General features: G+C 42.8%; 1 protein-coding gene across 2 annotated transcripts in view; it reads right to left on the bottom strand.

Moving 5' to 3' along the window:
• The window catches only part of LIPH (lipase H), a 42,728-nt gene that overhangs the window by 6,642 nt on the left and 20,473 nt on the right, over window positions 1-15,613 (bottom strand). Inside the window, exons 2-6 of one of the 2 annotated variants that reach the window (XM_006773332.2) lie at window positions 12,132-12,499; window positions 10,430-10,538; window positions 6,177-6,278; window positions 3,562-3,651; window positions 316-483 (exon numbers count right to left, since the gene is read on the bottom strand). In XM_006773332.2, coding sequence (XP_006773395.1) covers window positions 316-483; window positions 3,562-3,651; window positions 6,177-6,278; window positions 10,430-10,538; window positions 12,132-12,499 — 837 coding nt within the window. The remainder of the gene's footprint in view (window positions 1-315; window positions 484-3,561; window positions 3,652-6,176; window positions 6,279-10,429; window positions 10,539-12,131; window positions 12,500-15,613) is intronic. The other variant, XM_015570221.1, reaches the window with a different exon arrangement.

Below are 15,613 nucleotides of genomic sequence, written 5' to 3'. Positions count from 1 at the left end.
AGCAGGCTACATAAGGGGATTGTGCCCTGGGTGGGCTTAGAAACTTTTCTGGAACCTTCTTTTTCATGCTAGAATAAAGTGTCCAGAGAGGTTGCACTGCCTCCTGGATGAAATCCTATACAGGTTGCTTTTCTGACACTGATTAGAAGACCCCAGAGTACTTCACAGAACACATTGGCTAGAAAAAGCTGACTATATAAATTTTCCAAAAGCACACAATTTCCAGGCTTATTTTTAGATAGTAAAATGGTGCTGGGATTCCTACCAAAAATTTGCTCTTTGTTAATCAGAAGAAAAACTGCCTGTTGGACTTACCCAGAAGTGGACAGGACTCCTTTTGTGGTATGCCACAGCTGACACACTTGCCGTTCCTATAATCCCGGTAGGAGTCGCAAGGATACGCAGTAACAGTGCAGTTCTCTCTCAAGGAAGAGAGATACAGGTACACGGACTTCTGGTGGTCACATTTAAAGTACTGCATTCCTGGGTTGTGAAAGGAATGATTAAAGAGTAGAGCAGTTGTAGCATTTAATAATATTATATAACAGACGGCATGTATATACACACACACACACATGCAAACACAATTTGTCATGTCTCCTATTTACCAGGCACTGTACTAACAGCTTCAGTATATTCTATTCCATTCAATCCTTATAAAAACTCATAGATCAGAATTCATGCTAACAAGTGACAGGAGAAAAGATGACAGGCATGATTGTCCCCGTTTTATCTAGCAGGACTTTGAGACTCAGAGAGGTTAAATGACTTGACCAAGGTCACACAGTTATTATGTGGTAGAATCAAAACTCGACCTATATGTCCTTCCTTTGTCAGTGAAATAGAGAAGAAAAATTCAGTGGTAGTCAGAGATTCCCCAGAGGTTTTCAGCAGAAGACAAGTACACAAGTACATTTAAACTATTCAAGATATCAAAAAAAAGAACCATGGGGGGAGAGGGAGGGAAATGGTAGAGGAAGATCCCCAAGATGGGAAAGAAGAGATAGCTTTGGGAAAGGATGATGGATGACTCCACCCTGGGTCCATATGAAGTCACTCAGAAAAGGTCCCAAAGATGGGTAATCAATGGAGGTAATAGGTAAGGATCTGAATGGGAATTAAATCCCATGAAGAGAGGAGCTATGTCTATGAGCTAGTGGTTTGTAGAGGCACTGAATGCTGGAGTCAGATCAACATTTATCCTCTTATGCCCACTTAGGAAGCCAATATTTATTTATTATTCCTAGATCTCCCACTTGCAAAAACAATGAAGCTAATAACAATACAGAGGATGTCCTTTATAAGCAGAGCATGTTATCTTTGTCTGCTCCTGGATGTAGTTACACTATATCAGTGGTCGGCAAACTCATTAGTCAACAGAGCCAAATATCAACAGTACAACAATTGAAATTTCTTTTGAGAGCCAAATTTTTTAAACTTAAACTATATAGGTAGGTACATTGTTATTAACTTAATTAGGGTACTCCTAAGCTGGCCTTTGCTAAAAATGTCCTCAATCTGATTGAGGTACGTTCGCTGAGGTCGACCCTTTCCAACTCTCCCATCTACACTCGTCTTGTATACTTGTTTCAGGTAGATGAGCGTGGATGGGAGAGTTGGAAGGGGTTGACCTTAGCGAACATACCTCAAAACAATGTACCTCCCTCGAGCTGTGTATCCCGAGGCCTGCCTGTGCCACGTCTCCTGTCGCCGGACCAACCGACACCCCCCACTTCTTCTAACGCCACTTCTTCAAAATAGACTCACCCAGGCTGAAATCCGACTTTTGCACATGGGCCACGAAGTTTCAATCGCACTGTACGTGCGCGCCCGCACATGGTATTTTGTGGAAGAGCCACACTCAAGGGGCCAAAGAGCCGCATGTGACTCGTGAGCCGCGGTTTGCCGACCACTGCACTATATCACACAGGACCTACTTACCATTTATGGTACCATATGGTTGGCCCTATTATGCCATTTCATTGGGATCATTTTCAAAAACTACATCATTCCCATGGGGCCATAGATAGCTACCATTTTGTAACAAGATCATCTTTTTCTAGAATTATTTCCAGGATGTTTAACTTTCTATAGCAATGGTGAAATAAACATTTAGAACACTGAGGGATAGGTTTTTCATTCGGTCCCACACCCCACTTTTATGTTGTCCTACAACTACCCATTTTTGTTTTGTGAGTTTTTTCCCATTATAAAAGTAATATATGCTCATTTAGAAAATATTAAATAATGATGTGAAAATCTCATAGAAGTCTAATGTCTAGAGATCACCCTAATTATTGTTTGGATCATTTAAATTTAGTCTTTTCTATACTTACACCTGTACAAATATACATCCTACATAATAAAAGCCTAATATGCAAATCAAACAAATGGCAGAACAACCAGCAGAATGACGGGTTGCTATGATGCACACTGACCTCCAGGGGGCAGTCACTTAACACAGGAACTGCCCCCAGCCCGCAGACCCCAGACCAGCCAAGGTGGGTGCCAGTGGGGATCCCCCTGATCACCCCACCGGTCACTCCACAGATCAGCCCTGATTGCTGGCCAGGCCTAGGGACCCTACCTGTGCAAGAATTTCAAGCACAGGGCCTCTAGTCCTATATAATAAAAGTCTAATATGCTAAGTGTCTGGTCATCCATTCAACCAATCAAAGTGTAAAATGCTAATGATATGCTAAGGCCACTCAACCACTCACTATGATGTGCAGTGACCACCAGGGAGCAGAGAGTCAACCAAACAGTTGCTATGATGTACACTGGCCACAAGGGGACAAATGCTCTGACTGGTAGGTTAGCTTTTTGCTGGGTCTGGCCGATCAGGACTGAGCAAGAGGGTCTAGGCATGCACTGGAGCCCTCCCGTGGTCCCTCCCCAGCTGGCCAACCTCCTGATTGTGTACCAGTGGGGTCCGGCCTGCACCTTCTCACAATCTGGGACCCCTTGGGGGATGTCAGAGAGCCAATTTCAGCCTGATCCTGCAGGCCGGGCTGAGGCATCCCACTGGTGCATGAATTCCTGCACCGGGCCTCTAGCTTAAAAATAAGTTGGGATTATACTGTAGAGTTTGTATCTTTTTCATTTAACTTCATACTGTAAGCATTTTCATTAATCTCTAAAATATGACTTTTAACAATTATATTCCTTTGTGTGGGTGTACCATATTCATTTAATAATTTTCCTATGTTGGACATTTAGATTAATTTCTAAAAATTTAACCATTATAAATAACACTGTGTTGAATACCTTTGCACTTTAATTTTTTCTACATTTCCTATTATTTCTCTAAAAGAGATTTCTAGGTCAAAGATATACCTTTTCAAGAGGGACAGATAATTCATAATAGCTTTTAATCATTTGGTTATGGTTATTAACCAAATGTATATTTGAGTAATAATTATAATTTATAACATATTTATACCACCTCTACTTTCTCAGGAATCTTTTTTATTAACAACTACCCCCACATAGGATATCAGATTTTTAAAATATGCTTTTTAAAAACCGCTATTTTACAAAATATAAAGTATCTGAACTTACCTCCAAATATTGTTTTGGGGCAACCAGGTTGATCCAATCCTCCATTTGGATAGAAGTCTATGTTTCCTAATGGTTCCTTGTAGCCCAGTGCTAAAAGAGAATATACTGTGCTTTATACTGCTTTGAACTTTGCACATCTCATAGCTCATTTGCCTGCAGGATATGGGCAAGGGCTGTATTATTGTTGTTGTTGTTATTATTGTTATTACTATTATTATACCTACTTAAATATTTTGCCCAAAGTTAACTAGCTAGTTACAGAGCATCATTGCTGTACACACACACACACACACACTCTAATAGGAGACTATGAAGATAGTGATGGAATTTATTTCTGATATTTGTAAAGACATAAGACAGCTTGGTCACTCATTCACTGCAAGGCTGATAAAAGAACCCCATGAAATGAAGAGCTATGTCTGTAAGCTAGTGGTTTGGAGAGGTACTGAATGCTGGAGTCAGGTCAACATCTCTCTCTCTTTTTCTTTTCTTTTTTTTTGTTAATCCTCACCCTTACCCTAGGATATTCTTTCCATTGATTCTTAGAGAGAGTGGAAGGGAGGGAGGGAGAAAAACATTGATGTGAGAGAGACATGTGGATTGATTGCTTCCCACACACACCCCAACTGGGGCCAGGGATCGAACCTGCAACCCAGGAACCCACCCTTGATGGGGAATCAAACCCTTGACCCTTTGGTATGCAGGTCAATGTTTCAACCACTAAGCAATACCAGTCAGCAATACTTTTCTTCTTTACATTTGTCTGGAACCCTCTACTTCCTGAGCCTCTACTTACATTTGTGTAAATTTTTAATGAATAAGAAACAGGGGAAAATGAACTTTTACTTAGTAGAAAAAAAAATCTTTAAAAATTTGGGATCTAGGATGACAGAGATTGGAAACTCTTCCAAAAAACAGGGACCTAAAAAATTATCTATATATATTAAAGCCTAAGTGACCATTATGAGCGGTCAACCAAACAACTGGTCGACTGGTCACTATGATGTGCACTAACCACCAGGGGGCAGATGCTCAATGCAGGAGCTGACCCTTGGTGGTCAGTGCACTCCCACAGCCAACCTCCTGTGGCCCAGCCAACCTCCTATTGTTCCTCCCCCTGGCCGGCAGGCCCCAATTGCCAGCCAGACTGAGGGACCCCATCTGTGCACGAATTTGTGCACCAGGCCTCTAGTAGCTTTAATAGCTGCTTATTCTCTTTAACCTTGAGACCCCAAATAATCAGTAAAATGTTTGATTAAAAAGATTATTTATATTTGTATATAAATAATGTTTACATCATTGCAATAATAATAGTTATTATCTATTGAGAACCTGTATGTGTTTGTAGGCCTGATATGAGGTGTTTTACACACCTTCTAAGTTCACAGTGTCTGCAAAGTAGCTATTGGTAAGTTCAGATGAAGTAACCTACAGATGAAGAGAATGAGGCTCAGAGGACTTCAGGGACAAACACAACCCACTAGAAAGAACAAAATCTGGGATTTGAGTCCATCTCTGCCGACCACAAAGTTTATATGCTTTGCTTCAAAATTCACTTTCTCTACAAAAATAAAAGATAAATTGCTCTATCCCATCAAGCATTAAGATAGCAGTGAGGTACTGCACTTGAGGTAATACTCTGCAACTACACAGCAAGAATACAGCTGTCTCACAGAAATATTTTTTCTAAGGCAAACAATTGCTGAATACACACCAAGAAAGGTGGTCAAGGCTATTCTTTAAGGTGGTTGTATCACAAAAAGGGTGTACAATTAAATGATTACTCTGCTCTGTCCTCTCAGCCCTCCCCAAGTTCCTACTCCACCTCTTCCCTCAGACATCCAGATATAAAGACCCATCCTTAACATTACCCAAACCGCATGATGCACAACCAATCCCAGACAGGAAATCAGCACCATAAAAGCTAAAAATGGCCAGGAAGATCCATAGAGAGCTGGTAGTTCAGAATAAATCACTCTGTGTAGAGCTATAAAACACAGGACTATGTATTTCAGCTAAGGGGAATAATGAGAAAGAACCAACAAAAAAACAGGAAATCATGCGTGGAGATCCAGTTGTACATATGGAAACATTTGTCCACATGCTGTGCAAAGCAGCCAGTCCTTGATTGGCCAAGATGATCACTTTAAAAATAAGAAGAAGCCCAGCCGCGGTGGCTCAGTGGTTGAGCATCAACCTATGAACGAGGAGGTCACAGTTCGATTCCTGATCAGGGCACATGCCCGGGTTGTGGGCTCGATCCCCAGTGTGGGGCGTGCAGGAGGCAGCCGATCAATGATTCTTTCTCATCATTGATGTTTCTATCACTCTTTCTCCCTTCCTCTCTGAAATCAATAAAAACTATTTTTTAAAAAGAAAAATAATAGGAAGAGATAACGGGAAAAGCACTTCTACTCCAGCAAGCGATCCTGGGTGCCTGCATCAAGATCCACCGACATCTTCCCTTCAAGATGTCTGTGGATTTGGAACCCTGCCCCACAGGAAAAGGGAATCTGGAGGAACTTGATCTGCCCCTGCATGACAATCCCCCCAGGAGAAGACTCCACGGGAGCCTGGGTGAGGGGATCCCTGAGTCACAAGCAGGGGAATGTTACCATCAATGTCGGAATGGATGACGTCAACGAACTGTGCATCGCTGGGATCTAATCTGTCCTCGGGCGGTTTCCCGTTGAATAAAGGGCCAGCAGGGTCGAGGCCTGGAAGGAAAACAGAGCTGGTCTGGCAGCCCCACGCAATGAGTCACCTGCAGCTTTTGATCCCTCTCCTTAAAGAAGGCTCAAAGGCTGCAGGGCACCCCGGAGTGGGCAAGTGCCCACATTCCCATCCTGCTCCGTCAGGCTGCTTTCCACAACCCTCTAGCCTTTTCCCACAGTAGAGGTGGCTGCCCTGGCAGGGCCCCGAGGAAGGCATCCAGATTCCACCAGGAGGCCTAGCTTGTGCACAGCTCAGCAGCAGAGAGTAGTACAGACATATGGGGACAGTGGAACCTAAACTGGTTCCTCAGGAAAAAGCCCCGAAGGGTGCATATAAAAAGCAAACACTATACTTATCTTTATCCCATTTCAAATGATCCAGAAACTTCACTAAACCTTTTCTTCTTTACAGTTTCCATTTGTATTCATATATACCAGGTCAGAAGCTCCACATCACAAGCTTGTGAGGGAGGCAAGGTAGCTATTATCTTTCTCGTTTTACATATGAATGAACTGAGGTTCAGGGAGATCAAGTGTCTTAACCAGAGCTGCAGACTCACAATGCAATCACCTCTGTGGAGCTCTGGGTTTTATTGCGCTGAGTCTGGCAAGCTCCATAGGAGAGAGTGAAACTCTCCTGTCAGCGAAGGTATGAGACCAGGTATCGAGGAGGGAAACAACGTGGGTGTCAATTCCTATAGAATTGACCCATCCCATAAATGCCTGAACTGATTTCTTGCCCTTGGTCAATGTTAGCTGGGCGTTCCGCACCATCATTATGAAACAGCTGTAAAAACAAGACAGCAGCTCCCATGACGCTGTAACCACAAAATAAAAACTTTAAACTAAAAAACAAACAAAAACAAACACCAGGGGTTCCAACAGGCCCTGCTTACTAGAAGCCTGGAGTGAAAAAAGTTTCAAGGGACTTATGGAGGGTTTTATCTATGAATGTCATTTTAAATGACATCTCCCCATTCCCTGGTGTTCCATATAAAATCCAAGAGATAGCATATTTGCCTCCACTTTCCTGGGTCTAGCCTCAATTTCTCCATTTCTACCCTCTCAACACTCTTGCTTCCTTGAGGCTTATCTTTATCTGTTTTGTTTCCTTAGCTCCTTCTCCACCCTCACCCCTAGTTTTTCTTATTTTTCTGTCTGCTCCCAATGAAACTGAAGAGGGAGGAGATGGATGAATACCCAGGCACCCAAGCCCACAGATATTCTCAACAAAAAAAGGAGAAATGCATAGGCTTGCAGAGAGTTTGCTGGGGAAGCCTGCTCTGCACAGAAGACAGCACCACTTGAGGTGTAAGCAGATGAACAGTGAGACAGTGAGAGCCCAGTGCAGCAGCCTCCAGATCCATGGCCAATAAGTTTGCTCACTATATAAAGTTCAAATAGGGGCAATTTTAAGCGTCATGAAGGCGCTGTTAATAATTATATCAGGACCCAACGCACAAATGGGGACTGTCACAATAAACTTGGACATAATGCTCTCCTTAGTGATAAGCCACAGCAAATGATGAGTTTACAATGTCACCACAAATCACAGGTAAGCTGTACTTGGTGTGGGCAGAGACACTGGAGTCAGGTAGATGTAACATGGAGCCCCAAAACTAATGCCAACCAGCTGTGTGACCTCGGGCAGGTTACTTTACCTCTCTGGACCTCAGTTTCCTTATCTGCAAAATGGAGGTAGAATTAATAGCTACTTCAGAAGACTTATAAAAGGACTCCTAGATCTGAATTCAGACCATGTTGAGATTATTGTAGAATAGAAACAAAATGAACTATATTGGATAGCCCAGTAAACTCTTGGACCCCAACCACAGAGATTCCAATTCAGTAAGCTGACTTTGTGTCACCACTCCAAGGTGATTTTTACACACACTTAAGTTTGAGAATTAGCCCTGGCCAGTCTTGTTCAGTTGGTTGGAGCATCATCCCGTAAACTAAGAGATTGTGGGTTCAATTCTAGTCAGGGCACATACCTAGTTTCAAGTTCATTGCCAGTCGGGGCACTTACAGGAGGCAGCCAGTCGATGTTTCTCTCCTCTCTCTCTTTCTCTTTCCCATCCTCTCTCTCTAAAATAAATAAACATATCCTTGCCCAGCCGGCATGGCTCAATGGTTGAACATGGACCTATGAACCATGGTTCGATGCCTGGTCAGGGCACATGCCCTGGTTGTGGGCTTGATCCCCAGTGGGGGACTTGCAGGAGGCAGCCAATCAATGAGTCTCTCTCATCATTGATGTTTCTATCTGTCTCTCCCTCTCCCTTCCTCTCTGAAATCAATAAAAATGTATATTAAGATAAATAAGTAAATAAATAAACATATCCTCTGGTGAAGATTAAAAAAATTTTTTTTTCATTGAAAATTTAATGTATTATCAAGTGATGGGGGCACTTGAAATATTTTAAAATCTATTCATGCTCTGCTATCTTGTGTTGAAGAAATTAATGAGAAGTAAATGCAAGAGCTGTGCCTGGACAGGAAAAGCAAAAGGAAGGGCAGAAGAAAGAAAGGGACAGGGAAGAGATTTGGCAGCCATTCCGGCCTAGATAATTAACAAGCAGAACCATCCAATACTTGGGAGGTGGGAGTGCACTGTGTCCTTGGGTAGCAGGCCAGATTCCTACTCCATAATCCAGGGACCCCCATTCAGGCAGGACAGTGGGAGATGAGTGGAAAAGGGAAATAAATGCTTAACCCCTGAAACTGCTCTCAGGGACAGCTGAGATTGATCCTGGGGCTCATAGAGGATGAGGAATCAGAAGAATTTGGGGGAGTCAGTGGAGAAAGAAAACTGAGCTGCCAATGGCTGAGTCCCAGTCACAGAGCAGGGCCATGTGGACTGAGAGTGGAAGGAAGGCGGGCTGGGGAAATTTCCATGGTCAGAGGCCAGGTCACATTGCATTCACTTTCAAAGTAGTTGTGAAACAGGTTTGCTGGGAGGCTGAAGAGCAAAACTGGGGGTTAAGCAGAATAAGCCAATGGTGGTCTGGGACTAGTACTGGGGAGTAAATTTTGCTCATTTCTTCCGGAACTTTGTGTCTGTGATGCCAGGTTGGTAGTTTGAATTCAGATGGGCATATGTATACCATGGAAATCAGTAAAGGAGCACAAGCAAATTCAAGTCATCTGTTCTTTGTACCCATAGGGGAAAAGGAAATATTTGTTTAGGTAAGAACATGTTGTTTTCTAAAATATAGTAATAGTTGTAAAAAGTAAAAAGAGCTTTGCTTCCCTAAGAAAGCAGGTAAATAAGAAAAATAAGGGCAACCTGGTTCAGGGTAAAAGTAAAGTAAAAAGAATGTGACCTCAAGTACCAGCAAATGGAGAGAGAGAGAGAGAGAGAGAGAGAGAGAGAGAGAGAGAGAGAGAGAGAGAGAATGGGAATGGGAATTACTTGCTCAGGGCTACCTGTCAAGTTAAGTAGCACATTCAGACTTGTGACCCTAAAAGTTTACTTCCTAATCTTTTAGGGCCTAAGTTGCATCTTTTATCTCTCCCCCGCTCCTTATTTACCTCCCAGACTCGCTATAATTAAAATAGCTATCTCCATGTGAGCATGAACGCTGGGAAAGGGATAAATGGGAGAGTCTTAAGTTTCTGAAAGGGAACGCCTCCTTCAGCCCTCCGTTTGTAGCCCAGGAGAGTTACTAGCATGTTAGACAGGAGAACCCAACACAGGTTCGTTTGGGATTTGACCTGTTGTGTTGCTGAGTTTTAGCCTGAAAGCTAATATTCAGAGAGTAAAACTGAGCCATCAAAATTCCCATCTCATTTTCCTATCGTGAAACTCCTGCTGTGCCTGGGGACAGAAATTTATTAGGTATGTAGTTCACGCTATTCTGGATTAAATGAAAGGAAGAAGGATATCTGCCTGAGGCACAGAGATCAAATACCCAAGAGACATAGCTGTTTTTCTAGCCATAACAGAAATAAAGTCACTACCAATCTTTTCTACGGCATATGTAATTTGCAAAGTGCTTTGCATATGTCTTATTAAATAATAACCTGAGGTCAACAAGAGGACGTTAAATAATTGGAAGAAGATCTGGCTTTCAAGCCAAGGACTTGGATTGCCTACATCATGCTCCCCTGCCCACGCTCGCCACCCCATGTCCATTCACAGGAAGCCTTACCTGTAATTCTCCCCAGCTTCCCATTGTACTCCTCTCCAACAAACCCTGATATGTGGGCTCCTAGACTTACTCCAATCATGTAAATGTCGTCAAGAGATGCTCCTTTTATCTGGAATTTCAAGAGATCCATCATTATAAATTGTGGGGGCCAAGGAGTTGACAACATTTGGAGAAATGTCCTATCTGTTGATTTTGGAGAAACACATCTAAACACCTTATATCCATTATCTCACTTAAGTGTCACTACACCCTTGCAAAGTAAATACTATTCATTTGATTACACAGATGAGAAAACTGAGGCCTGGAGTAAAAGTGATCTGCCCACGGCCGGGCAGTGGGGAGGGGTCAGAGTAGCATTCAAACCAGACCGTCCAACTCCAATCCTGTGCCTAACCCTTTAGGCCATGGTGTCTCCATTCATGTTTCTTCTAGAAACCAAGCCAAAACATCTGTAAAACCTTCTCAGTTGGGGAGAAGGGCAACAATACATTTCGATGAACTTTTATTTATCTTCATGTTTGCTCAGTTAAATAAATTTACCATGGAGAGGGAAGGAAAGTAGGGTAGGAGTGGATCACACTGACCATAGTCTGCGGGGACAGCCTGTCATGAGTCGTTTGAATATTTACTTTTCCAGGGCTGTGGCTTAGGTGGGGAACTCTTATAAAACGTATGCCACAGTGACTCACTCTAAAAGAGTCCTGATACAAGTCACTTTTTTTTTTTCATAAAAGGGGCAATTCATGAATTACTTAATCGCCCCAGCCGGTTTGGCTCAGCAAACTGTTGAGTCACAGGTTCGATTCGGGTTGAGGGCACATGCCTGGGTTGCAGGCTTGATCCCCTGTGGGGGTGTGTGCAGGAGGCAGCCAGTCCATGATTCTCTCTCATCATTGATGTTTCTCTCTCTCTCCCTTCCTCTCTAAAATCAATAAAAAATATCTTTTTTAAAAAGAGTTATTTAGTAAGTCTTCTAAAGACATAAATCATACATACTCAGAAATCTCTCATCAGACCATGTAGATCAGTTTTGGTTTTGGACAATCTAGTCACTAAACTTCTGACATTTCTAGGAAGAGGAAAAGCTACAGAAGTTAAGGAAGATCTGATCATTGAAGCCAAGAAACTCCTAAACCAGTGATGGCGGACCTATGACACGCGTGTCAGAGGTGACACGCGAACTCATTTTTGGGGTTGATTTTTCTTTGTTAAATGGCATTTAAATATATAAAATAAATATCAAAACTATAAGTCTTTGTTTTACTATGGTTGCAAATATCAAAAAATTTCTCTATGTGACACGGCACCAGAGTTAAGTTAGGGTTTTTCAAAATGCTGACACGCCGAGCTCAAAAGGTTCGCCATCACTGTCCTAGACAGAACCTGTCCTCCCCACAGGACACCTTCACGTGAGTTAGAAAAATATGCCCCTTCCTAAGGATACTTCGCTGTCATTCACTGGAAAATTATTTTAACAAACATATGAATCTATAATGGCAATGATGATCCCTTCGGTGGGCGCCTTGTGCAGTGAACAACCTGCACAGCCATCCCTATGGGCTTTCCCTCTCCCTCCCCTGGGGCTTATGTGGATCTGCAAAATAGTTCCCCTGTTTACTGCCGGTACTCCTTGGCTTTTACTCTTCAGATAATGGGCCAGTTTCAATTTAGCCCCGAATCATCTAAGAGAACGCTCCCTTACCAACAGGTGATCGATAAATTTCTTCAAGACTGTTGCTACTTTTCTGGTCTTATCAGCAGCCCTGTAGTATAATATTGTTGTAGCTCCTCGATTCCAATCAACAACAACCACGTTCATGTCCTCTACAAAGAGCAAACCCTTTACTAAGTCCCCTATCCAAACGGGAGGGGTGCCTGTTGGCCTGAATCCATGGATAATGAAGGTGGTTCTCTTGGTCACGTTCAAGTTCCCCAAAGCGGTGGCGTTGATGACTTGTGCGCAGGTCCGGTCTCTCCTTGTATAGAGCATCAACTTTACCTGGAGTCCCGTACCAACCACTGCACTGTGGAAGCTCAGGTGGGTGAATGAAGGACATGTTTCATCTGTGTCTGAAAATAAAAATTAGATGGCATCGTGATGGTTCTTTACTTAGTGGGGCATCAAGTCCTATACTTGTTGGAGTTCTATGTGCCTTACGGCACCTAGCTATCAAGAGGCTAGATCTAGTTGCATGATGTTGCACAGTCATACCTGATTGAGAATTCATACATAGTGACTTTTTCACCAGGAAAACCATCTTTCCAAATTCTACCTTCTTCAAGGTCTAATCCCAAAGTCACCTTAATGAAGCCTTCTCAAACTCTCCCAGCTATAACTATTGTCCCTCATCCTGGAGCTCCCCAAACCCCTTTCTGGACCGCATTGACAGCACAAGGAAAATACTTTCAGGGGTGTATTATGGGTACTTATGTACATGTGTGTCTATCCTGCTAGTCTGCAATCTCCTTGGAATGGTGTCTTATAATCTTGTGTATCCCTCACTGATCCCAGCACACAGTAGAGGAGTCAATAACTGAAGCTGCATGGTCCAAGTTTCTCTTTCCTTGTCTGGAGCACCTGCCTAAGATGACAGCAGAGAAGGTGATGTGGCTTGCCACGAGCCCAGTGACATCTAAAACTGTTGACCACAGTGGTGTTGTTGGACCCTCTCCTTTCCTCCTGAAAGCACCACCTTCAAGCATTCATCTTGCTAAGTAGACTGTAAGGATGACCTTAGAGGAAAAGTTAGGGATGGGGAGGGGAACAGTATAGATGGACCTGGAGCATTTGTCATGGCAGAAAGTAAGGGAATGTTTAAAAACAAGTCACAAGGATACAGGAGCCAACTTGAAGGGGATAATTTGAACACAGAATAATTAAGGACATTAATGAAATATAGGCCTTAGGAAAAAATAGGAATCCATGATTCCATGCAAATAAACAAACAAATAAATGGAGGCGAAAAGAGGACTCTTACTTCCAGTATAAGGCTGCATGCCCACTGGTAGATGTGGAGTGAATGCTGGAGCTGCTACCAATCATTTTGCAATCATCAAAACAAGGACTGGTTAGGCAAGAATCATCAATGGGTGCTGAGCTGAGTGGCGGTGGGTTCTGAGGAAGCGCATGTGTGTGTGGTCTTAAAATGTCTCCCACAGATTGCTTATGAGTGATTAGGGACAAAGTAGTAATATATGGTGGAAAAACGGGACAACACCTTGACTAGATTGTCCAAATGAACACTACCAGTGAGGGGTAGATGGACAGCATGTGCCTCTAGCTATAATGCACTGAGAAGGACACAACATCACCTATGCAGTATTTTGGTGGGGAATGCATAACCGGAAACTTAGGAAAAATCAGATAAACACAAAATGAGGAATATTCTATTTCTTTAAAAAGGTCAATGTCATAAATCTCAAAGGCTGGAGAAATGTTCTAAATTGAAGGAACCTAAGGAGAAAGGATAAATAAATGCAATATCTGGTCTTGTTTGCATCCTATAATAGAAGGAAAAATACTATAAAAGAAGTTATTGGGCATTGACTAAATTGGGATATGAACACTAAGTTAGATAGAAGTTTGGTATCAATGTTAAATTAATTGAGATTCAATAGGGAGTTAGAAATAAACTGAATTCCAAGTTGCAAGGTAAGAGGGGTGGTGGGAAGGAAGGTGGCTTTGGGGTCCTTGTGTTAGTTTTGCAACATTATATAAGATCTTGGCCAAGAATCACGATCAAATAATAGTTAAAAGCAAACCTCTGCTCAACATTGGTATCCAGACATCATAATACAATTGGGAAGACTATTGTATTTTTAGCTATAAGAATTATTAAAGCTTTGTTTGACCCACTTTCCCACATGCTGCTTGGCTGAGAGAACAGCCGAGTAGGAGGTGAAAGGGAGCAACATACAATCCCCAGCTGCAAGTTGAAGATGGTCTGTTAGGATATTCAGGTGAGTCCTAGCCAATTTGGCTCAGTGGCCTGCAGACTGAAAGGTCCCAGATTTTATTCCAGTCAAGGGCAAGTATTTCGGTTGCAGGCGCCTCCCCGGCCCGGACCCTGGTCTGGGCATGTGCAGGAGGCAACCAATCTATGTATTTCTTTCTGTCTTTCCCTCTCTCTTCCACTCTCTCTAAAAATTGGGTGAGGATTTTAAAAAAAGAAAAGAAATAATATTGCCCTAGCTGGGTTGGCTCAGTGGATAGAGCACTGGCCTGCAGACTGAAGGGCCCTGGGTTCATTTCCGGTCAAGGGTACATACCCGGGTTGTTGGCTCAATCCCCAGAAGAGGGCATGCAGGAGGCAGCTGATCAATATTCTCTCTCATCATTGATGTTTCTATTTCTCTCTCCCTCTCCCTTCCTCTCTGAAGTCAATAAAAATATATTAAAAAAAAAAAAGAATATTCAGGAGAGGGGGGCCACACCCTGTGATGGCCATTCTTGAGGGGATGGAGCAGAAGGGGAAGACTGCTGACCTGCAATTGGCCAACAGAAGACAAGAAGGACTTGGGAAACATCTTTTCTGACTTCCTCCAATAGGAATTTAGAAACCATTCGCCCTGGGCCCCTAGTCTCAGGGAATCTACACTCAAAACACGAGGAAATGGTAATATCTGAACATAGTGGAATGGACCACTGAAATGACGGGGGAGTTTGAGAAGTGGCTGAGAGGAAACACCAAATCCCTGCCTTATGCTGGATTATAATGGAACTAGAGGAAAAGAGAGAGAGAGAAAGACAGAGAGAGAGAGAGAGAGAGAGAGAGAGAGAGATGATTATCAGAATCAGGTTATTTGTTGACACATCCTTCACTTCACATAGTTACCTTTGTCTGTGTGTGTGGCGATAAGCTTTAAGATCTCTCTTAGCAAATTTCAAGTATACAATACAGTAATTTAACTATAGACGCTACTCTGTGCATTAGATGTCAGAACTTAGTCATCTATATAAACATGTTCTCCACCTGTTAGCCCCTTTCATTCATCTCTTCCTGTGGATTGCATGCTCCTGGAACACATGGACTGAAACTGGTCTGGTGCTTGTAGATCAAGTCCCAGAGTAAATAATTGTTTAGTCACTTTATGGAACAGGTGTCGCAGGGTAAGTAGGGCTGGGCCTCTCGGTTTTGTTCCTGGCTGTGTGACTGACTCACCAAGTAGCCTGGGGAAATCATG

The sequence above is a fragment of the Myotis davidii genome, unplaced genomic scaffold (assembly GCF_000327345.1).
Source record: "Myotis davidii unplaced genomic scaffold, ASM32734v1 scaffold626, whole genome shotgun sequence".
NCBI lineage: Eukaryota > Metazoa > Chordata > Mammalia > Chiroptera > Vespertilionidae > Myotis > Myotis davidii.
Note: the sequence above shows the minus strand (reverse complement) of the source record. Positions and strands in the feature narration are given on the sequence as shown.